The 21,834-nt window shown below is 74.3% G+C and overlaps 4 protein-coding genes across 11 annotated transcripts; 2 read left to right on the forward strand and 2 right to left on the reverse strand.

Annotated features, from left to right (window-relative positions):
• Nucleotides 1–151: 151 nt before the first annotated feature.
• On the reverse strand, nucleotides 152–11,253 carry ARHGEF1 (Rho guanine nucleotide exchange factor 1). 7 transcript variants are annotated; one of them, XM_072848223.1, is made up of 34 exons: nucleotides 11,068–11,252; nucleotides 10,140–10,323; nucleotides 9,656–9,733; nucleotides 9,447–9,536; nucleotides 9,237–9,350; nucleotides 8,842–8,940; nucleotides 8,686–8,728; nucleotides 8,248–8,353; nucleotides 8,040–8,180; nucleotides 7,491–7,520; nucleotides 7,142–7,244; nucleotides 6,930–7,023; nucleotides 6,696–6,734; nucleotides 6,286–6,447; nucleotides 6,095–6,209; nucleotides 5,890–5,898; nucleotides 5,262–5,342; nucleotides 4,886–5,070; nucleotides 4,673–4,819; nucleotides 4,515–4,597; nucleotides 4,007–4,132; nucleotides 3,784–3,898; nucleotides 3,578–3,678; nucleotides 3,409–3,486; nucleotides 3,248–3,323; nucleotides 2,994–3,161; nucleotides 2,694–2,781; nucleotides 2,505–2,606; nucleotides 2,338–2,408; nucleotides 2,086–2,238; nucleotides 1,214–1,405; nucleotides 977–1,128; nucleotides 774–854; nucleotides 152–580 (listed from the first exon to the last, which is right to left on the reverse strand). In XM_072848223.1, exons 3-33 carry the CDS (start codon nucleotides 9,680–9,682, stop codon nucleotides 780–782), a joined length of 3,165 nt encoding a protein of 1,054 aa, XP_072704324.1. In that variant the 5' UTR covers nucleotides 9,683–9,733; nucleotides 10,140–10,323; nucleotides 11,068–11,252; the 3' UTR covers nucleotides 152–580; nucleotides 774–779. The 7 variants fall into 7 exon arrangements, with proteins under 7 accessions (XP_072704324.1, XP_072704323.1, XP_072704326.1 ...); XM_072848222.1 differs by having other exon boundaries at nucleotides 5,890–5,901; XM_072848225.1 differs by lacking the exon at nucleotides 6,696–6,734 and having other exon boundaries at nucleotides 5,890–5,901; nucleotides 11,068–11,253.
• A 48-nt stretch (nucleotides 11,254–11,301) lies between these two features.
• Nucleotides 11,302–13,357, forward strand: CD79A (CD79a molecule). 2 transcript variants are annotated; one of them, XM_072848233.1, is made up of 5 exons: nucleotides 11,302–11,781; nucleotides 12,194–12,652; nucleotides 12,726–12,844; nucleotides 12,940–13,005; nucleotides 13,094–13,357. In XM_072848233.1, exons 1-5 carry the CDS (start codon nucleotides 11,721–11,723, stop codon nucleotides 13,205–13,207), a joined length of 819 nt encoding a protein of 272 aa, XP_072704334.1. In that variant the 5' UTR covers nucleotides 11,302–11,720; the 3' UTR covers nucleotides 13,208–13,357. The 2 variants fall into 2 exon arrangements, with proteins under 2 accessions (XP_072704334.1, XP_072704333.1); XM_072848232.1 differs by having other exon boundaries at nucleotides 11,315–11,781; nucleotides 12,937–13,005.
• PRR19 (proline rich 19) lies at nucleotides 13,299–17,796 on the forward strand. The gene is made up of 5 exons (XM_072848231.1): nucleotides 13,299–13,439; nucleotides 15,765–16,454; nucleotides 16,528–16,667; nucleotides 16,764–16,832; nucleotides 16,904–17,796. Exons 2-5 carry the CDS (start codon nucleotides 15,773–15,775, stop codon nucleotides 17,741–17,743), a joined length of 1,731 nt encoding a protein of 576 aa, XP_072704332.1. The 5' UTR covers nucleotides 13,299–13,439; nucleotides 15,765–15,772; the 3' UTR covers nucleotides 17,744–17,796.
• Nucleotides 17,797–18,133: 337 nt separating this feature from the next.
• On the reverse strand, nucleotides 18,134–21,073 carry LOC140644998 (uncharacterized). Its single transcript, XM_072848190.1, has one exon. It carries the CDS (start codon nucleotides 21,071–21,073, stop codon nucleotides 18,134–18,136), a length of 2,940 nt encoding a protein of 979 aa, XP_072704291.1.
• Between the last annotated feature and the right edge of the window lie 761 nt (nucleotides 21,074–21,834).

Consider the following 21,834-nt stretch of genomic DNA (forward strand, 5'->3'; position numbering starts at 1 on the left):
CGCGGCCGGGGGGGGGCACCCAGGCGGCCGGGGGGGCCCTGCGGAGCCCCCCCCCCCAAAAGGACCAAGCAGGGCAGAAGCAACGACGGTTTATTTGGCATTTTCCCAGATTCTTTGGTTCTCCACCCGACGCACCCCAAAACCCCCCGGGCTCGGGGGAGCGGGGACAGACACCCCCACCCCCCCCGGCGCCTGCTGACAGCGGGGGGGTCTGGGGTCCCTGCGGTAGCAGGGGGGGCCGCCTCGAGGCCCCCCCATTTTCTGTACAAAGGTTAAAAAACCCCAACCGGCCCCACAGCTCGGGGGGCCCCCCGCCCCCTATATGGGGGCCCCCCCAGCGCCCCCACCCTGCTGCATTCCCATATATATATATTTATATAAAATCCCAACAAATGTATAAAACCGAAAAAACCAGCTTAGGGGTGGGGGAGGCGCGGGGGCCCCCCAGAACGGTACCGGGCAGGTGGGGCGTCCCCGGCGGCGTGGCGCAGGGCTGCAGACGAGTCGGGATACGGCCCGCGGCCCCGAGCTGCTGCCCCACGGCGTGGGGCGAGGGGGGCCCCGAATCCGCCGGGGGGGTCTGGGGGGAGAGAGACAGAAACGGGTCACGAGCCCCGCGGCGTGATGTGCCCCACGTGAATCACGTGCCCCACGTGAATCAGGCACCCCACGGCACACGGCAGCCCCCTTTCCCTCCCGCTGTGAGGCAGCCCGCCCCACGGCACCCCCAGCAGTCGCCCCACGGCAGCCCCAGCCCCACGGCAGCCCCTTACCTGCCCTCATGTGAAGAGGCAGCCGGCGGAGCTGCGCTTGGCCAGGAGCTCCTGGAGCTGCCAGTAATGCTCCTCGATTTCCTGGGGACCCAGACCCACGGCCGTTAGTTGGGGGTCCCGACCCACACCCCGCTGAGGGGGGGCGCAGCCCCACACGCCCCCTTAGGGGGACACAGCCCCCCACTCCCCCTGCCGCCCCTCACCTTCAGCCGCTGCAGCGTCTCCTCCAGGCCCTGCAGCTCGTCCCCCAGCCAGGCTGCCTGCTGGGGCGGGAGCGCCAGGGGGGGCACGGGCCCCCCCGCCTCGGGCAGCTGGGACCCCCACTGTGGGGAGCGGGGGCCGTTGGGGGTGCCCCCTGTGAGGGAGAGAGGGAGCGAGGGGGAGGGTTACACCCCAAAGTCCTCTCGTGCCCCCCCAAACCCCGTCCCCCCCACCCGTACCTGCGGCCCCCCCCTCGGGGCGCTGCCCGCGGCCCTCGCCCTCGCTCTCGGCCCCATCGCCTGCGTCACGCCGCTCGTCCTCGGGGGGGGCCAGGCCGGGGCCCCCCCAGGCGTCCTCGGGGGGGGAGGCGGCCCCGTCACCGTCCCCTGCCGCCGGCATCGACCCCGGCAGCAGCTGCCTCAGCGCCGACACTGGGGTGGGGAAAAGGAAGGGTGAGGGGGCAGCGTGGGGAGGGGGGGGCGTGGGGAGGGGGTGGCCACAGAGACTGGGGTCTGGGGACACAGCAGCAGGGTGGGGGTCTGGGGGGGGGTCTGGGGGCACAGCAGCGGGGTTGGGGTCCGGGGCACAGCAGCAGGGTGGGGGTCTGGGGGGGGGTTCTGGGGGCACAGCAGCGGGGGTTGGGGTCCGGGTTGGGGTCTGGGGGCACAGCAGCAGGGTGGGGGTCTGGGGCTGGGGGCAGAGCAGCAGGGTGGGGGTCCGGGTTGGGGTCTGGGGGCACAGGAGCAGCGTGGGGGTCCGGGGGCACAGCAGCAGGGTGGGGGTCTGGGGGGGTTCTGGGGGCACAGCAGCGGGGTTGGGGTCCGGGTTGGGGTCTGGGGGCACAGCAGCAGGGTGGGGGTCTGGGGCTGGGGGGCAGAGCAACAGGGGTTGGGGTCCGGGTTGGGGTCTGGGGGCACAGCAGCAGGGTGGGGGTCTGGGGCTGGGGGGCAGAGCAGCAGGGTGGGGGTCTGGGGGGGGGTCTGGGGGCACAGCAGCAGGGTGGGGGTCCGGGTTGGGGTCTGGGGGCACAGGAGCAGCGTGGGGGTCTGGGGTTGGGGGGCACAGCAGCGGGGGTTGGGGCGGGGTCTGGGGGTCCGCACATCCGTCTCACCTCTGCCCAGCGCGGCGGCGGCCAGGCCCCCCTCGCCGCCCGGCCGGGGGGGTCTCCGCAGGGCCAGCAGCTCCGCCAGCGCCCGCTCGGCCTCCCTCTTCTCGGGGCTCCCCTCGAACTCGGTGCCCTCCACTGCCCCGTCCTTCTCGCGCTCTGGGGGGGTGCGGCCCGTCAGACCCCCGCTGCCCCCCCAGACCCCGCATGGGGCGAGGCCACCCCCTGGTGGCGCTGCGCCCCCGGACCCCCGCTCACCGTCCAGGGGCAGCGGCTCCTTCAGGGACCCCCCGTTCTCCGAGCTGCTCAGCAGCGGCTCCCGGTAACCGCTGGGGGGGAGGAAGGAGGGGGCTCAGCAAAGAGCTCGTGTGTCCCCCCCCGCACCCCAAAACCACCCTCCGCCCCCCAAAACCACCCCCACTCACTAGATGGGGCTGTGGGGGCTCTGCCCCACGCGTGATGTCTTCGCCCGGTGGGACCCCGGCAGCTTGAGGGAGCCGGCCGTCTCGCTGATCATGGCGCACCAGCTGGGGGAGAGACGCGGGGTGAGCGCCCCCAAAATCCCCCGCCCCCCAGAATCCCACGCCCCCCCCAAATCCCCCGCCCCCACTCACTTCTTCCTCTCTGAGACCGTCTGCGCCACCAGCTCGTAGATCTGGGCCCCGTTCTCCCAGCTGATGATGACGTAAAAGGCCTTGTGGTCTGGGGGCAGCAAAGGGGGGTGTCGGGGGGGGCATTTTGGGGTGCCCCCAGCCCCCACACTCCGCTCTGCCCCACACGTGTGCCCCGCAAGCACTGCCGGCGAGCCCAGTTCCTGCCACTCCCGTGGGGGCCCAACAGCCCTGCGCCCCCCTTGCCCACACAGACACCCCGCGCCCCCAAACCGGCCCCGCGCCCCCAAACCGGCCCCGCACCTGTGGCGACCTCGCGGGTCATGGCGGAGCTGAGCTTGATGATGGGGCTCAGCATCTGCTTGCCGTCGGGCGTGGGCGTGATGGTGCGGCTGTGGCAGCGCAGCACCAGCCGCTCCTCCTGCCGCTGCAGCAGCACCAGCAGGTCGTCCAGCAGCAGCACGTGCACGTCTGGGGGGACCCCAAAACCCCGGGGGGGGTCAGCGGGGTGCCCCGCTACGTCCCCGTCCCGTCCCCCCACGGCCCCCCTCGCTCACCCACGGCCTTGTCCCGGGTGACGCGCCAGGTCAGCGGCCCCTCGTGCACCAGGTTCCTCTTGGTGATGTCCGTGTTCTGGGGAGAGCGGGGAGTTGGGGGGGGCTCAGGGGGGGGTTGGGGGCGGGACCCCCCGAACCCCGCAGCAGCCCCCCCACCTCACCTTGAACTCGCTCAGCAGCGGGTCCATGCTCTGCTTCAGGTTGGAGAGGTCCAGGCGCCGCTGATAGTCCTTCAGCTTCTGCCAGGGGGAAGGCGGAGTGAGGGGGGAAGGGGGAGTGGGGGGAGAAGGGGGAGCAGGGGGACATGGGGGGACACGGGGGGGCCCTTACCATGAGGTTCTCCATGTCCCGCACCTCCTGGTTGACGTGGTTGAGGATCTGGCGGCAGCACTCGGCCGCCTGCTCCACCTTGGCCCGCTCGCCCGCGGCCTCTGGGGGGGACAGATGGACGGATGGGGGGGCGGACGGGCCGGCGGGCGGGGGTGGAGGGGGTTTGTGGGTGCGGCGCGGCCCCCCCGGCCCCCCGCCCCCCTCACCAGTGCACTTGGTGATGTTGTGCAGCAGCAGCGGGTACTTGGTGAGGCGCTGCATTTGGGTGGGGATGATGTCCTTCAGCTGCAGCCGGCGGCAGCGGGGCTGGCTCTCCGCCTCCTGGGGGACGGGACAGCGCTGGGGGCGTGGGGACGCCGGGGAGTGGGGGGGGAGCGGGTCTGGGGTTCAGGGACCCCACAGGGGAGCATGGAGCATGGGGGGCGGTACCTGGATGAACTGGCTGAAGCGGGTGTCCTTGCGCTGCTTGGCCTTGAGCTGCTCCAGGGCGAAGGACTGGCGGCTGCAGAAGCGCGCCGAGATCTTCTGGAACCAGCTGCCCTCCGTGCCCTCGAACTGGGGGGGGACGCGGACGGACGATGACTCACGTCAGCCCCGCACGCTCGTCCCGCGCGCTCCTCCGTGCCCCGCACGCCTACCCTGCGCGTTCGCCTCAGCCCCGCACGCTCGCGTCAGTCGCGCGCGTTCGCGCCGCGCGCTCGCCTCAGCCCCGCGCGCTCAGGCGAATCCCGCGGGCTCGCGCGCGTCTGCTCGCACGTGCCCCGCGCGCTCCCGCGAGTTCGCTCCCCTCAGCCTCGCTCGCTGCCGTGGGTCCTGCGCGCTCGCGCCAGCCCCGCGCGCTCCCGTGAACCCGCTCGCGCCGGCTCCTCCCGCTCCAGCGGCTCCGCACGCGTGCCGGCGCGACGCCGCGGGCTCGCTCTCGCGCACGGCCCCTCACCCGCGCCAGCAGGACGTCCCCGATCTCCGAGATGACGTAGCCGCTCTCCTCCCGCAGCTTCTTCAGGCTGTCGAGGAAGACGGCTGGGGCAGGGCGGGGGTCGGACCCCCCGGCCCCCCCCGCCGCCGCCGCCGCCCCCCCCGGGCCCCCCGACTCACTGTGCACCTCCACCAGGTCCTCCAGGCTGGGGAAGATGTTGGAGAGCTCGTGCTCGTCGAAGAAGGCCTCCCGCAGCATGGGCTGGTAGAAGACCTCCAGCAGGACGCGCAGCATGCGCACGTGGGCGTGCTCCGTCAGGAACAGCTCTGGGGGGCGGCGGGGGTCAGCCCGGCGGGCGCGGTGGGGGCGCGGCGGGGGGGGCGGGGGCTCACCGTTGATGACTTCTTGCCGCTTGACTTCGCTCTTCTTCAGCCTGAGGAGGGCGTCGGGGGCGGCGAGCTGCCGCCAGGGCGGCGGCTCCAGCTCCAGCTCCGCAACGCGCGGCTCATTCTCCTCAGGCTGGGGAAGCAGAAAGGACTGCGGGGGCTCGCCCCCCCCCGGCCCCCCCGGCTCCAGGCTGGGGGGACAGAGAGGGAGGGGGGCTTCAGCGCCGCCGGAGAGGGCGGGCGGCGACCCGGGGGCCCCCACCCTCCCACCCCGAGCCCCACGGTGGGGGGGGCGGCCGGGCAGCGGTCCTGGGGTGCTCTCCCCCCACCCCCAGAGCCCCCCCGCGGGGCGGGGGGGGGCTGCAGGGCGCTCGCCACCTACGTGGGTCGGCGGCGGCCGGGCTGGGGCGCGGGCCCCTCCTCCGGGCGGGTGGCGTGGGTGGCCGCCTGCAGGTCGACGTCGCTGCGGGAGCGCGGCTGCTTGCCCTTGGCCGAGCCGCGCTGGGAACGCTTCCGCTCGTACACGCGCAGGCTCTCCGAGCGCCCCAGCTTCCCCGGCAGCCTGCGGGGCGCGGCGGGGCGGGGGCGAGGGGGGCGGGGGGGCGCCCGCGGCGGGCGGGAAGCCAAGGGGCGGACGCGGACACGCGGACACGCGTCCCCAGCGGGACGGACGGACGGATGGACGGGGACAGGCAGCACAGAGAGCACGGGGGGAGCGGCGCCCGGGGCGGGGAGGGGGAGCGTGCGTGCACAGACGGGGTGGGGGAAGAGAAACGGCGTGAGATCTCCTGGGGGGCCGTGCATCCGATTCGGGGGTGTGCAGAGCCATGCGTCAGCCCGGGCGGGGGGCCTGGGGGAGGGAGGGGGCCGGGGCGCCCCACCGGCGCTTGGGCCGGGCCGTGGGGCTGGGGGGCCCGGTACTTAGCTGAGTCGGCGGGTGGCTCTAAGTGACCGTCCCCCGGCACCGTCGCGCCCCCCAGGCATGCAAGGGGGGGCCGGGGGTCACCAACCTGATCCGTCTTCTGGGGAGAGAGAGCGGGTTAGGGGTGGGGGCAGCAGCCAAGCTTGGGGGGGGGCAGGAGAGGGCCCCCGCACCCCCCTTCTCCCCACAGCCTTCAGCCCGGGCGGGGGGTGCTCATTTCAGGTGTCGCTCGCTGAATCGGGGATGGGGGCACGAGGTGCCCTCCCCCCCCCGCAGAAACGGGGGCGTCTCACCTCTCGTTCTCGGCCCCCTCCTCCGTGGGGTGCTGCTCACCGACGGGGGGCTCCGTGGGGCAGAGGCCTCGCGGGGACGGGTCTCCCAGCTCCGAGGGGCCCGGGGGCTCCGAGCCTACGGGGCGGGAGGGGCGATGAGCTGGGGGAACGCGGAGGGCCCCCCCCCCGCCAAGCCCGCAGGCCCCCCTCACCTGGATCGCCCTCGGCGCCCTCCCCCGGCGGGGGGTTGATGGTGACAGCCACGCTGGGGGGGTCGGGGGCCCCGGCCACCCCCACTCTGGGCCGCGCGGCTCCCCCGTCCGTCTTCTCGGCGGCCTTCGGGCCCTTCCTCTCGGGGTGCGGCACCTTTTCGGCTGGGGAGGTGCCAGGGTGGGCATCAGCAAAATCCCTGCACCCCCCCCAGATATCTTCTCCGAACCCTGCCCCCGAATACGGCCCCCCTGCCCCCGAGGACCCAGGCGGCGAGGGACGGGGTGTCGGCATGCGGGGTGGGGGTTAGTGTATGACGGGGGACAGCTCTCGGCCCCCTGGGGGCAGGGGTTAATGGGGTGAGGGGCTGAGCCCCCGGGTCGGGGGTCCCATGCGGGGGCGGGAGGGGTACCTTCGCCCTCAGGGACTTTGCTTTGCCTGAAATCGGCATCTGCAAGAGAGAAAACGGGGAGGGGGAGCTGAAGGGGCGGGGGGGGCGGGAGGGGGGCCGGGCTGAGCCCCCCGGCGTGTCCCCCCCGGCTTGCAGCGGGGGCCTCCGGCGCGCGGCTGTGGGGAGAAATGGGGGGTGTGTGTGTGTGTGTGCGAAGAAGGCGGGACGGGGTCCCCCCTGCAGCCCCCCACTTACTGTGGGCATCCCGGCCCCAGAGGGCCGCCCCCGGCAGGCTGAAGCCCTTCCGTGACTTCGCCTGCAGCTCGTCCGCCTTCTTGCTCCCCGAAATCTGCGGGAGAGGGGGGGTCAGTGGGAACTGGGGGGGGTCAGAGGGGATTGGAGGGGGTCAGGGGGAATTGGGGGGCCCTCTGGCCCTCCCTGCCCCGGGGGGGGGGGGCGGGTCTCACCTTTTTGCGGAAGAAGTTGGACTTGGACTTCTTGCCATCGCCCAGTTTGGTTTTAACCCCCAGGTACTTCATGTAGGTGACGATGGCGCCGAAGATGGCGGAGCTGGGAGAGGGCAGGCGTCAAGAGAGGCGGGGAACAAATGTTGCCCCCCACGTCCCCGCAGCCTGCGACCCCCACGAGGCTGGGGGACAGAGAGCACCCCCGCTCTGTCAGGGGCCCCTCAGGAGCTCCGCAACCCCCATACAGCCCCCCCCTCCTCACAGCCCCCCAGATGTCTCCAGCGGCCCCCCAAGAAAGGACCCCCCCCCCCAAGCCGACCGTCTCTGTCCCCCGTAACGCTTCCCTCACCTTTTCTCCTCGTCGGAAGAAATGGTGAGGCTGGAGAAAGGAGGAAAGCGTGAGCCCAGGCGTCCGGGGAGCCCGACCCCCCCCCAAATCCCGCCTCAGCCCCCCCTTGTCCCGCGGCAGCAGCGGGGTCCCCCCGCCGGCCCCTCACCGGCAGGCCAGCCCCATGTCGGTGTGTCAGCGCCGGGCGCCGGAGCATGATCTGGTGAGGGGACGCGTGCGTGTGCTGGGACGGACTGGGACGGACTGGGCTGGGGTGGGGGGGGGCGGGGGGGTTTATACCGAGCCGGGGCTGATGCAATCGGGAGCAATACCCAGGAAAAGGGGGAGTGGGAAGGAAAGGGGGAGTCTCCCCCCCCCCAGCCCGCCACAGCTGGCTCAGCTGGCTCTGGTCTGGGACCGGCGCCCGGCAGGGGAGGGCCGCCAGATGTGGCAGAGGGAGGGGACTGCCGGGACGGGGCTTCGGGGAGGGTACCCAGCTCGGGGGGGCTACTCGGCATCGGGGGGGGGGGTTACCCGGTTCCGGGGGGGTCCCCGGGGCGCCCCACTCACTGCATCTCCTCCAGGCGGGCCAGCAGCACCTCCGCCAGCTGCTTCTCCTTGGCCTCGCGGATGCCGTGGTCCCGGGTGCGGTAGGACTCCAGCTCCGTCAGCTCCTGCTCCCCCGGCGTCATCCCCATCAGCCGCTTGGACCTGCGGGAGGGGGCGTCAGCCGGCGGGGACCCCCCGAGCCCCCCACCCCTCCCGGGGCCTCCCCCACCTGAAGTCCTCCAGCTGCCGGGAGATCTCGGGCTCCTGGAAGGCCTGGATCTCCTGCAGGTACCGGCGCTGCACCTCGTCCGACAGGAGCTCGGGGCGCGTCCGGTCTGGCGGGGAGGGGGTGTCAGCCGACGGCGCCCCCCGCTCCGACCCCTTGGGGGGACCCCCGCCGCCCCCCGGGAGGCGGTGCTGCCTCGCGCCGCCGGCCCCCCCGGCCCCCCCCTCGGAGCCGCGGCCCCATGAGCTCACCCTGGCTGGGGCTTCCCAGGCGGCTTCCGGCCCCGGCCGCAGCCAGCTGGGTGCGGCGGGTGGAGGAAGGGCTGGGGCGGCGGGTGCTGGGGGGCGCTGGGGGCCCCCCCTAAAGGAGGGGGGGCTTCGGGGGGGGCGGGAGGCCGCGCCGCAGCCTCCCTACCCCGGCGGGGGCGGGGGGGTCACTCACCCAGTTCAAACTGCACCTGGTGGGGGACGGGCACCCGCAGCAGCTGCGAGAGAGGGGGGTGAGGATGGGGGTGTCCCCCTGCCGAGGCCCCCGCGGGGCGGGGGAGGGGCTGGCGGTGTCAGGGGGGTGTCGAGGGGGGCTGCAGGGGACACTCACCCCCGCCTTGTCCAGGAACATGTGGCAGAACTCCAGGAACTGCTTTTTGCCCTCCTTGGGGTTCATCCTGCGCAGCATGTCCACGTGCAGGTAGCAAAGCTGGGGAGCGGAGGGGGGGGCACGGGCAGGGGTGAAGGCAGGGCGACGCCTCCCTGCCCCCCCCCCCAAACCCCCAGACTTCCCCCTCCCCAGTATTTTACCTCAGCTCCAGCCCCTGCCAGCGGGGAGGGGGGAACAGAGAGAAGAGGTTATTCGAGGGGAGGCGGGGGGGGGGGCAGCCGCCCACCCACAGGCACTCCCCTGGGGGCGTTCGCACACTTGTGGGGGCCCCTCCGGCACCCCCGCCACGGTGACCCCCCCCGGGCCGCGGTGACCCCCCCCCGGGCCGCACTTACCACGGGGCAGGAGTCGAACTGTAGGACGACGTGCTGCAGGAAGGCCATGAGATAGGCCGGGTGCTGCCGGACCAGCTCCAGGCTCTGGAACAGGCTGTTCTGGTCGTCGGGGTTCTGGGGGGCGAGGGGGAGTCAGGCTCTGGGGGACCCCCAGCCCTGACGGGGTGCACAGTGCCCGCCCCCCGGCAGCGTTCCCCCGCCCCAGCTCACCGGCTCGATGTCATTCTCAAAGTCTTCGTCTTCGGCGCCGATGATGGCCACGACCGAGCTGCCGGCACCGCGAGCACCCGCCGCCGGGCTCTGGGGAGAGACGGGGCGCTGTGCGGGACATTCGGGGGGCCCGCCCCAGCGAGACCGGCCTCTCGGGGGGCCCCGGGTCCCCCCTGGAGCACGGCACCGGGGTGGGGGCCACCACTCACCCCGTTAAAGGCCTCCTCCGGCTCCATGCTGCCCCCGGGGCGCGGGGGGGGCCCGCCCTGCGGCTCGCGGGGTCAGAGCTGCGGGCGGAGAGGGCGTCACAGGGCGGGGGCACACTTGAGATGAGTTTGCGGGGTCTCGGCCCCCCCCCCCTCCGCAGCAGGCGGGCGGTTTGGGGGTGCGGGCGGGCGGAGGCGCTCTCCCCGCCCCGGGGCCGGGGCCTGGGGGGGGCCGGGGGCGGCGCCCGCTCTCAAAGGGGCTCTGTGCCGTACAAAGGGCCCCATTGAGAGCCCCGCGGCGGGGGGGCCCGCGCCGGCCCCCCTGCACTCACGCCCGCCCGTGCACCCCTCTGCTGCGCCGGCTGGGGGACGGCGCTTCGGGGGGCAGCCCCTGGGGGGGGGGACACTTTGGGGGGCACACCGGGGGTGAGCCAGCGCTGCCCCCCCCCCCCCCCCCCAAAACCCCCTCCCCCGCCCTCCAACTTACCTGCTTCCGAGCTGGCGAAACGGATCCCGGCGGGGCAGGAAATGTGGCAACCCCCGCCCCGGCCCCGCCGAGCAGGGGGGCGACCCCGAGGAGCGGGGGTGGCGGCAGCGGGGGGCAGCAGCGGGGGGTCGGGCTCTTCGGGGCGTCCTCCCGTCGCCCCAGGGCGGAAAGGCGTCTCCCCGGGCTGTAAAACAAAGCGGCGGCCCCCAGATTATTTACGGAGCGAGCGAGGCTTCCTGCAGGAAGTGATGTGCAGCGCGGTGGCAACAGCCCCCAGCCTCCCCCCCCACGGCGCCGTGGGGCTGCGCCGTGGCCCCCGCGCGCCCCTGCCCCACGGCACCCGCTCCCACCCCACGGCGGCGACGGGGCCTCGGCCCACGGCGTGGCAGCGCCCCACGGCTGATGGGACCCCCGGTCCTGCCCCGCACCTCTGCCCCACAGCCCGGCTGGCGGCGGTGCGGCCGCTGCCCTGTCCCCGTTGGCCGCTGTCCAGCCCGGGCCGCGGGGGGGTTGGCGGCGAGGCCCCCCCCCCCTTCTTGCGGGGGTGTGTGTGTGTGTGTGTGTGTCCGGGAGCGTGGGGCAGGGTGGCGGTGTCACTCGGGGGGGACAGGCCCGGCCACCCCCCGCTGGGACCCCCGGCACTGCCGGGCCGCGGGAGAGGGCGAGAGCCGCGGCCCCAGCCCAAACCGGGGGGCGAGTGTCCGTCCCGTCCCCCCCTCCCTCCCGCGGGGAGCGCCCCCACCTCCACTGGCGGCGGGCATGGGGGGGCGGCCCCAGCGACGCCCCAGATGTCCCCCTTGCGTGGGACACCCCACAAGCGCTTCCCCCGGCCCCCACGCGTGTCCCCCGTGTCCGTCCGTCCGTCCCCCCCCCCGGCGCCGCGGAGGCCCGGCAGGAAGCGGCCGCTTCCGCCGCCTCGGGCACTCACCGGGCGGGCCGGGCCGCGCTCCGCTCCCCGCGCCGGGCCGGGCCGGGCTGTAGCGAGCGCGCCGGGCCGGGCCGGGCTGTACCGGGCGGGCCGGGCCGGGCCGCACCGGGCTGTACGGGGCCGTGCCGGGTCCGGCCGGGCCGTGCCGGGGAGCAGGAACCCGCCTCCCGCTGCGGCGGGCCCCGCCGTCCGCCCCTTCCCGGCGCTTCCTGCGGGAGGAGCGAGGCCGAGCCCGCCCCTGCGCCCCGCCCGGGGCCGCGCACCCCCGAGCCCGGGCCGCCCGGCGTGCAGGGGACGATCCCCGGGATCCTGGGGCAAGCGGGGACGCCGGGAGCCCCCAGCCCCTCAAACCCCCGAGCCGAGCCCCCAGGACCCCCGAAACCCCAGGACCCCCTAACCTGGCGCCCCAAACTCGCGTGCCCCCAGACCCCCCGCACCCCAGACCTGCCCGCCCCCCCGCCAGGTCCCACGGGTGACCCCGCAGACCCCCCCCGCCCCCCGTCTCTGGGGCGGGCTGCGGGGTGACGCTGGGGACGACGCCGTGGGGCCCACCCCGCTGCGCGCCCCGCCTGCCACGGCCCCCCCAGGAGGGCGGGCGCGGGCACCGGGGCGCATCTCCTGCGGCGGGGCCCGGTGCAGACGGCGGCAGCGGCATGGCGGGCGCTCCCCCAAAACGGGGCTCCCCGCTCGCCTTCCTCCTCTGCCTCCTCCCAGGTAGGGGCCGGCGGGGAGGGGGCGCGGGACCACGGCGGGACGGGGGTCTCGGGGTACGGGCGCACGGGTGGGGGGATCCCACGTATCCCCCCGCCGCACACCTCTCATGGGGGGAACCGCGCCGGTTCCCTGCACGCCCCGCGGCAGCGGTGACCCCCGCAGGGCGGCCAGCCGGAGGGGGTTTGGTGCGGCACCCCGAAAGGCAGCGGACCCCGCGGACCCCCGTTTGCCAGCGTGTCCCCCGAGACGCCCCGGAACAGCCCGGCCTGGCCCCGGCGCTTCCTGTCAACAGCGCCTGGCGGAGGAACCGAAACCGGCCCGGGGCTGGGGGTGTCGGGGCGGGGCAGGGCGGGACCCTCGCCCCCACGCCGGGGGCTCGGGGGGCCGCGGTGACCCCCGTTGCCACCCACAGGGCACCTCTGCTGGCCGTCCACCACGACGTGCGGGGGGCGCGAGTGCATGGTGCCGCCCCCGCTGGGCCCCTCCCGGCTGTCCCCGAGCCCCCTGACCGTGGAGAGCAACGGCAGCACGGTGGCCTGCTGCTCCCCCGGGGCCGATGCCGAGGTGGTGACGGTGGAGGCCGGCCCCACGTCCCGCACCGCCACCGTGGGGGACCACCTCAGCCTGGAGTGCCTCTTCCAGGCCCCCGGGAACGCCCGGGTGACCTGGTACCAGGTGTGCTCCTACAACTGCACCCACCGCTACGCCCTGGTCAAGACCAGCCAGCGCGGCCGCCAGCTGCAGCAAGAGGAGGGCCGCGCCACCCTCACCTTCCTCCGCCTCGCGCACAACGACAGCGGCCTCTACTACTGCCGGGTGGAGGCCGGCCGGGCCGTCGGGCAGTCCTGCGGCACCTTCCTGCGGGTGCGCGGTGAGTGCCGGGGGGCGCGGGGGGCGGGGCGCGCAGGGGGCCGGGGCTGACCCCCACCCTCCTCCCACGGCAGACCCCATGGCCGTGCCCTTCCTCAACATCAAGGAGTCCACCAAGAACCGGATCATCACGGCCGAGGGCGTCCTGCTGCTGCTCTGCGCCGTGGGGCCCAGCCTCTTCCTCCTCTTCAGGGTGAGGGGGCGCGCAGGGGGCTGGGGGGGTGGGGGGGGGGGGCTGGGGGAGCCCCCGCCCTGCCTAACTCTGCCTCTGCCCGGCGGCCGCAGAAGCGGTGGGCCAACGAGCGGCTGCTGCAGATGAAGAAGAGCGCCTACGAGGAGGAGAACCTCTACGAGGTGAGCCGGGGACCCCGCGCCCGCCGGGGGGGCGGGGAGGGGGCTGGCGCCCACCGGCCTGAGCCCCCCGCCCCGTCCCCCTCCCCAGGGGCTCAACCTGGACGAGTGCTCCATGTACGAGGACATCTCGCGGGGGCTGCAGCCCACCTACCAGGACGTGGGCAGCCTCCACGCCGCCGACGCGCAGCTGGAGAAGCCCTGAGGGGCGGGGGTCCCGCCGGACCCTCGCCCCCGCGCCCCCCCCCCCCCCGCGCTCCTCAAGGCTTCGCTTCGTTAGCACGAGGTTTGCTCGGCATGCCCCGCCCCCCGGGGGGTCACGACCCTCCCGCCCCAATAAAGCTAACGAGCTGCCCGCCGGGGTCTGTGGGATGTTGGGGGGGGCCGCGCTCCACAACCAGGGAAACCGCTGCCCCCGCCGCCTCCCTCCGCCCCAGGTATTAATAAAACATTCGTCGGGAGGATAAACAGAGCGCGGGAGAGAGGCAGCGAGCGTGAAGCTTCCTCCGCTTCCTGCCGGCCCGCCACAGGCCGTGGCGCAGCGTGGCGGCTGCCGGGGGGGCTCCTGTTGCCGGGCGGCGGGGAGCAGCACGCCGGGGCGCGGGCCGTCCTCCCCCCTCGGCGCAGCTTGGCCGTCTTTGGGGGGGGTCGGTGGCTCCCGTCCCCTGCACGAAGCCGTCTCCCTCCCACCGTGGCTCCTCACCTTCCCTCGTCTGCGGGGCAGGCGCCCTGGGCAACTGGGGCTGGCGGTGCTCCCTGCATCCGTGGGGCCTCTGTGGCACTGGGGCTTCACGGGGGGTCCTCGGTGCGGGGGCTGTGCCGGGTGACAGTCCCCTCAGCCCAGGTCCCTGTGGGCTCAGTGTCCCCTCAGCCCAGGTCCCTGTGGGCTCAGTGTCCCCTCAGCCCGGGTCCCTGTGGGCTCAGTGTCCCCTCAGCCCCGGGTCCCTGTGGGCTCAGTGTCCCCTCAGCCCGGGTCCCTGTGGGCTCAGTGTCCCCTCAGCCCGGGTCCCAGTGGGCTCACTGTCCCCTCAGCCCGGGTCCCTGTGGGCTCAGTGTCCCCTCAGCCCCGGGTCCAAGTGGGCTCAGTGTCCCCTCAGCCCCGGTCCCTGTGGGCTCAGTGTCCCCTCAGCCCGGGTCCCTGTGGGCTCACTGTCCCCTCAGCCCGGGTCCCTGTGGGCTCAGTGTCCCCTCAGCCCCGGGTCCCTGTGGGCTCAGTGTCCCCTCAGCCCGGGTCCCTGTGGGCTCACTGTCCCCTCAGCCCCGGGTCCCTGTGGGCTCACTGTCCCCTCAGCCCGGGTCCCTGTGGGCTCACTGTCCCCTCAACCCGGGTCCCTGTGGGCCCAGTGTCCCCTCAGCCCCGGGTCCCTGTGGGCTCAGTGTCCCCTCAGCCCAGGTCCCTGTGGGCTCAGTGTCCCCTCAGCCCGGGTCCCTGTGGGCTCAGTGTCCCCTCAGCCCCGGGTCCCTGTGGGCTCAGTGTCCCCTCAGCCCGGGTCCCTGTGGGCTCAGTGTCCCCTCAGCCCCGGGTCCAAGTGGGCTCAGTGTCCCCTCAGCCCCGGGTCCCTGTGGGCTCACTGTCCCCTCAGCCCGGGTCCCTGTGGGCTCACTGTCCCCTCAGCCCAGGTCCCTGTGGGCTCAGTGTCCCCTCAGCCCCGGGTCCAAGTGGGCTCACTGTCCCCTCAGCCCAGGTCCCTGTGGGCTCACTGTCCCCTCAGCCCCGGGTCCCTGTGGGCTCACTGTCCCCTCAGCCCGGGTCCCTGTGGGCCCAGTGTCCCCTCAGCCCCGGGTCCCTGTGGGCTCAGTGTCCCCTCAGCCCGGGTCCCTGTGGGCCCAGTGTCCCCTCAGCCCCGGGTCCCTGTGGGCTCACTGTCCCCTCAGCCCGGGTCCCTGTGGGCTCAGTGTCCCCTCAGCCCCGGGTCCCTGTGGGCTCAGTGTCCCCTCAACCCAATCCCGCCGTTCACCTCAGGGCTGCGGCGCCTCTCCCGGTGCGCGAGCCCCTCCCGCCTCCGCGCCCCCAGCCAATCAGCGGCGGGCGCCTCGAGGCGGCGGGCCAATCCGCCGGCAGCGCGGGAAAGGCAAACGCCCCCGGGGCTCACGCGCGCCGGCCGCTGCTTACCAACGGCCCGAGGCGCGAGGAGCGGCCCCGCCGCGCGCCGCCCGCAGGCCCCGCCCCTCTCGCCGGTGGGCGGGGCCTGTGGGGCCGTTGGCAGCGGTCGGAGGTGGGGGGCACTGGGGATACTGGGGGGCACTGGGATACTGGGGGCACCGGGGGAACGGGGTCTCCGGGCGGTCCTGGGGCCGTGAGGGGCCCTGGGGATACTGGGGGTGCCTGAGGGGGAGATGGGGGCCCGTGAGGGGGCCCTGGGGATATTGGGGGGCCTGAGGGGGAAATGGGGGTCCTGGGGATACTGGGGAGTCCCTGGGGGGAATGAGGGGCCCTTGGGGGAGCCTCAGGGAAAATGGGGGTGCTGGGGGTCTGATGGGGAGACCTTGAGGGGGACTTGGGGATACTGGGGGTCCTGAGGGGGAAGTGGGGAAATGGGGGCCCCTTGAGGGGTGCCTGAGGATATTGGGAGGGGTTGAGGGGGAAATGGGGGTGCTGGGGATACTGGAGGGGTCCTGGGGGGAAAATGGGGGCCGTGAGGGGGGTCGTCATTAACAGGGTGCCCCCAGTCCTCCACCCTCGGCGCCTGCTGGGCGCTTCTCCCCCACCCTGCCCACCCTTTGCTAAAAGACCCTTTTTTTCCTGTTTTCCCCGTCGGCAGCCAGTGCCATGAGCCACCGCAGCGGCAGAGGGGACGTCAGGGATGCAGGGGACCCCCGCCCGCGGGGGGACCCTCACCCCACCGGGCCCAGACCCGGCCGCATCAAGCGCCGGAAAACCAAGCGGGAGCGCGACTCCGCCAAATTCGGCAGGAAGGTCCCCGGCGGGGGGTGGCGGGGGGCCGGACCCCCGCCCTGCAGGCTGCCACCCCCATGGGGGGCTCGCCCCCTCGCCAGCCCCCTCCCAGCCCCCAAAACCGTCGTCATCAGCCAGAACCGCCTGTGCCAGCACCGGGGCATGTTCAACCGGGAGGTGAAGTCGGTCGACGTCGAGCGGCTGCTGAGCCCCGGCCCTGGGCAGGACGCGGCCCCCCGCAGCGAAACCCCGCTCCTGGGGGGCCCCTCCGCAGCACCCCAGGGAGACCCCCGCCCCGCGGAGCAGCCGCCGCCGATCCGCCCCGGGGCGCCCCGAAGCGAGGGGGAGAAGGGGGTCCCCGCGGAGCCGCCCCCGCGGGAGCTGGCCGGCCAGCTCTGCGCCCTCCTGGGGGGCACCCGCGCCTTCCCGGGGCGCGATCTGGTGGGTGAGCGGCGCCGGGCCGTCCTGGCCGCCCTGCTCCGCCGGCACCGGGCCCTGCCCGACCTCTCCGTCCTCCTGGCCCACCGGAATCGGGGGGCCGACGCCGGGCCCCCAGGTACGGCAGCCCGGCGGGGGGGGCTGGGGGTGGTTCCCCCCCCCCCGAATCTCAGCCGTATCGCCCCTCGCAGGTCGCTGGAGCCCCCGGACCCCCGAGCGGGAGCTGAGTGGGAGCGCAGAGCAGGGTGATTTTGGGGAGCAGAAACGGAGCTGGGACCCGACGCCTCCCTACAGCAGCACCCCCGGCCCCCTGCAAGGCATCGTGAATAGGGTGAGTGCCCCAAAACCCACCTTTCCTCCCCGAAACGGGGACGTCCTCTCCCTCCCGCCCCTTCACCGGCTGCAGCCCCACGTTCTTCCCCGGCAGACCCCGACCTACCCTGCCGGGCCGGGCACCCCCAGCCCCATTTTCGGAGGTGACGGGAAGAAGAGAGAGGTGAGTCCGAAAGCGGGGTGACGGCCTCGGGGGACCCCCGGGGGGTTTATTGACCCGCCGCCTCCCCGCAGACCCCCTTCTCCTGGACCTCGGGCGAGGAGGACGACCCACGCCCCGACAGCCCGTCCCCGCTGTTCCAGCCCCGCGGAGAGAGGACGCCATCCTGGGGGGATCCCTGCCGGCATGAGGGCTCCCTGCCCCACGGCGGGCTCCTGCCCGGCTCCCCCCCCACCCGCTTCCCCCCCGGCTGCACCTGCGGGGGTCCCTCCTGCGCGCGGCCCCGCACCGGCCCGCAGCCCACCCCGGCGGCTTTTGGGGAGGATGCCGGCGAGGGCTGCAGCTGGAGCCGCTGGCCGCCCATCGCCCCGCCGGCTTTCAGCCCGCTCACACCACGGCATCGCCATCCACCCCGCCGCTCCTTTGCCACGCTGTTTGCTCCCCGGTGCCCGGACCTGTGCCGCGGCGCCAACCCGGACCCCCAGACCCCCGACGCCTGGAGTCCAGAGGCTTCGTGCCAGCCAGGCTTCGCACCGGGCTGGCCTTATGCCGAGGGCCACGTGCCACGCTGCCGCCAACACCCGCGCCGGCACGACCCGCGCCAGCACGACCCGCTCCGGCACGGCTCCCACCGCCTCAGGCGGCCGTCGGCACCCCCGAGCCCCGGCACCTGCTGCCGGCAGCGGTCGCTGGGGCACGGAGCCCCCCCAGAAAGCCGCCGGCGGCGGGACTGGGAGGACTGGTGGGACGCGCCGGAGCCGGGGTGCCGGCGGGGCCGGGGGGAGCCGGGCTGGCTGCGGGCGCTCCGGCGCCTGCCCCTCTCCTGCTTCCCCCCCTCGGAGGTGCTGGAGCGGGACGGCTCCCCCCTGCCCAGCCCCGAGACCTGGGGCTGCCCCTGCGCCGGGCTGTACTGAGGCGGGGGCCCTCGCGTTCTCGGGGCGCCCCACGGCGCAATAAAGGCTGTTTCTCTCGACCACGGTGTCACCGCTGTTCCCTCCGGGCACCCCCAAACCCGCGCCGGGAGCCCCCCCGACGCCTCCGCGGCCCCACGGTGAGAGGAGCTGCAGGGTCGGGGCTGGATGCGCCCGGGAAGGGAAGCGTGGCTGGTGGTTTGGGGCGAGAAAAGCCCTTCCTGGGCTGTTTCCCGGGGCTCGGAGGGGAACCGGCGGGTTTGGGGCACCCGGCAGAAAGCCATTTCCCCTTTCCAGCACCTCGGCTCGCGGCCGGCCCCGGCTTCGTCGGCCGGCGCCGCGCTGGAGGCGACCCCGGTGTCTCCGGGGGTCGGGAGAAGGGGTGTCCCTGGCTCACACCGGGGGGGGCCCGCCCTGGGGCAGCTTGCCGCTCTCCCCGCAGCCTTCCTCCTCCTCCTCCTCCTCCTCCTCCTCGCCCGCGGCGTAGCCGCTCCGGAGGGCGCGCTTCAGCTTGGCCCAGAAGAGCCGCCGGGCCTGGGGCTCGGGGGGCCAGCGCAGGTAGGTCCGCTTGAGCAGCACCCGGCGCATGCGGTGGTAGGCGGAGAGCTCAGCGTCGGGGATGGCCTCCAGGAAGACGAGGACCAGGACGTCCCTGAGCTCGTCGAAGAGGCGGTAGCTGGCCAGCTGGATCTCCAGGGAGCACCACTCGCTGCGCAGGTAGCTGCGGCTGACCACGCAGACCGTCTTGCGGCTGTTGTAGATGCTGTCGACGATGTTGTCGATGATGGCCCTGCCCGGGCTGAAGTCGCGGTGGTGCAGGCAGAGGCGCAGGGAAGCCCGCTCCAGCTCGGGGACCAGCTCTCCCAGCACCCAGCCCTCGTCGGCCGAGTTGTAGGAGACGAAGCTGTCGTAGGCGTAGCGGCGCTCCTCCCGCCGCCAGCGCCCGTTGGCCCAGGCGCGCAGCAGGTAGAAGTGGTACCGGAGGCGCCAGTAGGCACGGTGGTGCAGCAGCGGCAGCGCCAGCAGCAGCAGCACCGCCGGGGCCGTGCCGGCGAAGAGGTAGAGCCCCACATCCAGGAAGCAGACGCGGGTGTCGAAGCTGTGCAGGTAGGCGGGTCGCCCGCCGCCGCCGCCGCCGCCGCAGCTGTAGTTGTAGAGGTAGACCACCTGCACCCGGCTGCGGCCCAGCCAGCCCGGCAGCCAGGCGTTGGCGCAGGCGCAGCTCAGCGGGCACTTGCGCAGGTCCAGGTAGCGCAGGGCGGGCAGCTGGCCGTCCAGGCGCTGGTCGATGGTGCGCAGCTCGTTCCTGGCCAGCTGCAGCTGCTCCAGCCGGCTGAGGTTGCCGAAGACTTCGGGGCCCAGGCTGCGCAGCCCCGCGTTCTCCAGGTCCAGGCTGCGCAGGCTGCTCAGGTTCTTGAAGATGCCGGCGGGCAGGTCGCCCATCCCGCCGCTGCTGTCGGCCAGCGTCAGGTAGCGCAGCTGGGCCAGGTCGTCGAAGGCGTCGGCGGGGATGGCCAGCAGCCAGTTCTGGGCCAGGAAGAGGGAGCGGAGGGCGGTCAGGCCCTGGAAGAAGCGGTGGGGGATGATCCTCAAGCCGTAGGGCTGCTGCGCCTGCAGCTTCAGGTCGTAGAGGCGCTGGAGGTGCCGGAAGGGCGGCTGCTGGCGCGGGCGCTGGCTGATGTACCGCAGGGCGTTGGCGCGCAGGTCCAGCACGCCCAGGGAGGCCTGCACCGGGCGGAAGGCCTCGGCGCTCACCTCCTGCAGCCGGTTGCGGTCCAGGTAGAGGCGGCGCAGCTTGCCCAGTCCCCGCAGCGCGGCGGCCGCCAGGTGCCGCAGGTTGTTGCCCCCCAGGTCCAGCGTCTGCAGCCGGACCAGCCCGGCGAAGGCGCCGGGGAAGAGGACGGAGACGCGGTTGTTGCGCAGGTTGAGGGTGCGCAGCCGGCCCAGGTCGGCGAAGGAGCCGGGGTAGAGGTCGGTCAGCAGGTTGTTGTCCAGCCGCAGCTCCTGCAGCTCCCGCAGTCCCCACAGCGCCTGCCGGTCCAGCCGCGCCAGGCCGTTGACGTCGAGGCGCAGCACCCGCAGGCGGGGCGCGTAGGCGAAGGCCCGCGGCCCCACCGTCAGGATGCGGTTGAAGCGGAGCGAGACGTTGTGCAGGCTGCGCAGCGCCGGCTCCGCCTGGCAGGAGGGCAGCCAGCGCAGCAGGTTGTGCTCCGCCACCAGCCCCGCCAGCTCCTGCCGCTGCCTCGGCCCCAGCAGCCGCCCCACGCAGCCCAGCCGCCGCAGCCGGTTCCCGGAGAGGTCCAGCGTGCCGACGGCCGGGCAGGCGGCCAGCGCCCCGTCCGGCAGCGTCCCGATGCCGTTGCGGCGCAGCCGCAGGCGCCGCAGCCGGGGCCCCGTCAGGCGCCGGCACACCTCGGCCACCCCCCCGGGCCCCAGCTGCAGCCCCGAGAAGTCCAGGCTGCGCGGGCGCACGTCCGAGACCTCCAGCAGCTGGAAGACGTCCAGGGGGTTGCCGGCTAGCCGCAGCCGGCTGAGGTTGCGCAGGCGGAGCTGGCTGAAGGGCGCTGCCTCCGAGATGTTGTTGTAGGAGAGGTCGAGCGCCCGCAGGGCGGGCAGCAGCCCGGGGGTCCCGCCAGCCAGCCCCCCCAGCGAGTTGTTGCAGAGGCGCAGGGTGAGCAGCGAGGGCGGCAGCGGCGGCCCCGGCCCCAGCGCCGACAGGTTGTTGCCGCAGAGGTCCAGCAGCTGCAGCCGCGGCAGGTGCCGGACGGCCAGGGCCACCGGCCCCAGGGCGGGCAGGCGGCCACCCCGCAGGGAGAGGCAGCGCAGGTTGGCCAGCGGCAGGAAGGCGCCGGGTGCCAGGCCGGCCAGCGGGTTGCGGTCCAGCCGCAGCGAGGAGAGGTTGCCCAGCCCGGTGAAGGTGCCCTCGGCCAGCCCGGCCAGGCGGTTGTGGGACAGGTCGAGGGTGGCCAGCGCCCCCAGCCCGGCGAAGGCCCCCGGGGCGATGCTGGCCAGGCGGTTGTAGGCCAGGTCGAGCGTCCGCAGCAGGGGCAGGCGGGCGAAGGCGGCGGGCGCCAGGCAGTGGAGGCTGTTGTGGGAGAGGTTGAGGGCGGTGGCGGCCGGTGGCAGGTCATCCACCGCGCCGGTCACCGACTCCAGGAAGCGCTGGATGCAGCGGAAGAGTCCGGGGTCCCGGGGCGACTGGATGCAGTTGCGGAAGCCGTAGGCTGAGCCCCCCGGCACCGCCAGCAGCAGCAGCAGCAGCGGCGGCGGCGGCGGTGGCAGCAGCGGCGGCAGCGGTGGCAGCCGGTGCGGTGGCGGGACGGGGGGACGCATCCTGCCCCGCGCCCAGGGGCGGCCGGCCGGCCGGGTCCCCCTGGAGAGGAGGAGGGCGATGGGGACGGGGGTGCTTGGACGGGGGGGTGGGGACGGGGACCCCGCTGCGGGCAGGACGGGGGGGGATGGGCACCCTCTCCCCCCGCTCTTTGGGGTCCTACCGTGCCGTCCCCGTGCCAGCTCCCCTCCTCTTCAGGCGTTCTCGCTTGTTCGGGGCAGAAAAGGGAAGTGTGGGGTATCGCTTCTTGTCACCGCTGCCCCCTCCCCGGTGACGTGGGCGGGGGGTGGCCCCTCCCGGGCCGGGCACAGGGGTCCCGGGGGGTCTGGGGGGGACGAGGCCACACGTCTGGGTCACCCCCCCCGTGCGCAGGGGCCTGCGGACCCCCAGGGGACAGGGCTGTCCCCGTGCCCCCCGGCCCTGTGCCCCCCCACCCCGTGCCCCCCAGCCCCCCCGTGCTGCTCTCGCTTCCCCTTCCCCCCCACCCCCCCCCCCGACGCCCAGGCCCCCACCCCGTTTTGGTTCCCCCGTGGGGGGGTTGGGGAGGCACCGGGGCACTGGGGTTCATACTGGGACGGGGCCAGGGCCTTGTACTGGGCTGAGCAGGTGGGCTAGGGCGAGGTGCTGGGTTGTACTGGGCCCTACTGGGAAGGAAGAGCTCTGGGGTGCGTGGGGGGGGTGCGGGGTTGCACGGTGTTATACTGGGCGATACTGGGTGGCACTGGGCGATACTGGGAGGAGGGCGCTGTGCTGCACAGGCCTG

This window comes from Ciconia boyciana, chromosome 30, assembly GCF_034638445.1.
Source record: "Ciconia boyciana chromosome 30, ASM3463844v1, whole genome shotgun sequence".
Taxonomy (NCBI): Eukaryota; Metazoa; Chordata; class Aves; order Ciconiiformes; family Ciconiidae; genus Ciconia; species Ciconia boyciana.

Excerpts from the sequence above, each read along its gene's own strand:
- LOC140644998 (XM_072848190.1), bottom strand. The coding sequence starts at position 21,073 with ATGCGTCCCCCCGTCCCGCCACCGCACCGGCTGCCACCGCTGCCGCCG.
- PRR19 (XM_072848231.1), top strand. The coding sequence starts at position 15,773 with ATGAGCCACCGCAGCGGCAGAGGGGACGTCAGGGATGCAGGGGACCCC. Across the intron at positions 16,455-16,527 it reads GGCCGACGCCGGGCCCCCAG|GTCGCTGGAGCCCCCGGACC; the intron begins GTACGGCAGCCC and ends CGCCCCTCGCAG. Across the intron at positions 16,668-16,763 it reads TGCAAGGCATCGTGAATAGG|ACCCCGACCTACCCTGCCGG; the intron begins GTGAGTGCCCCA and ends CTTCCCCGGCAG.
- ARHGEF1 (XM_072848222.1), bottom strand. The coding sequence starts at position 9,682 with ATGGAGCCGGAGGAGGCCTTTAACGGG. Across the intron at positions 9,537-9,655 it reads CGGAGGAGGCCTTTAACGGG|AGCCCGGCGGCGGGTGCTCG; the intron begins GTGAGTGGTGGC and ends GTCTCTCCCCAG. Across the intron at positions 8,181-8,247 it reads CGGCAGCTGGAGGACTTCAG|GTCCAAGCGGCTGATGGGGA; the intron begins GTGGGGGAGGCC and ends CCCCTCCCGCAG.
- CD79A (XM_072848232.1), top strand. The coding sequence starts at position 11,721 with ATGGCGGGCGCTCCCCCAAAACGGGGCTCCCCGCTCGCCTTCCTCCTC. Across the intron at positions 12,845-12,936 it reads GCCTCTTCCTCCTCTTCAGG|AAGCGGTGGGCCAACGAGCG; the intron begins GTGAGGGGGCGC and ends CGGCGGCCGCAG. Across the intron at positions 13,006-13,093 it reads AGGAGGAGAACCTCTACGAG|GGGCTCAACCTGGACGAGTG; the intron begins GTGAGCCGGGGA and ends CCCCCTCCCCAG.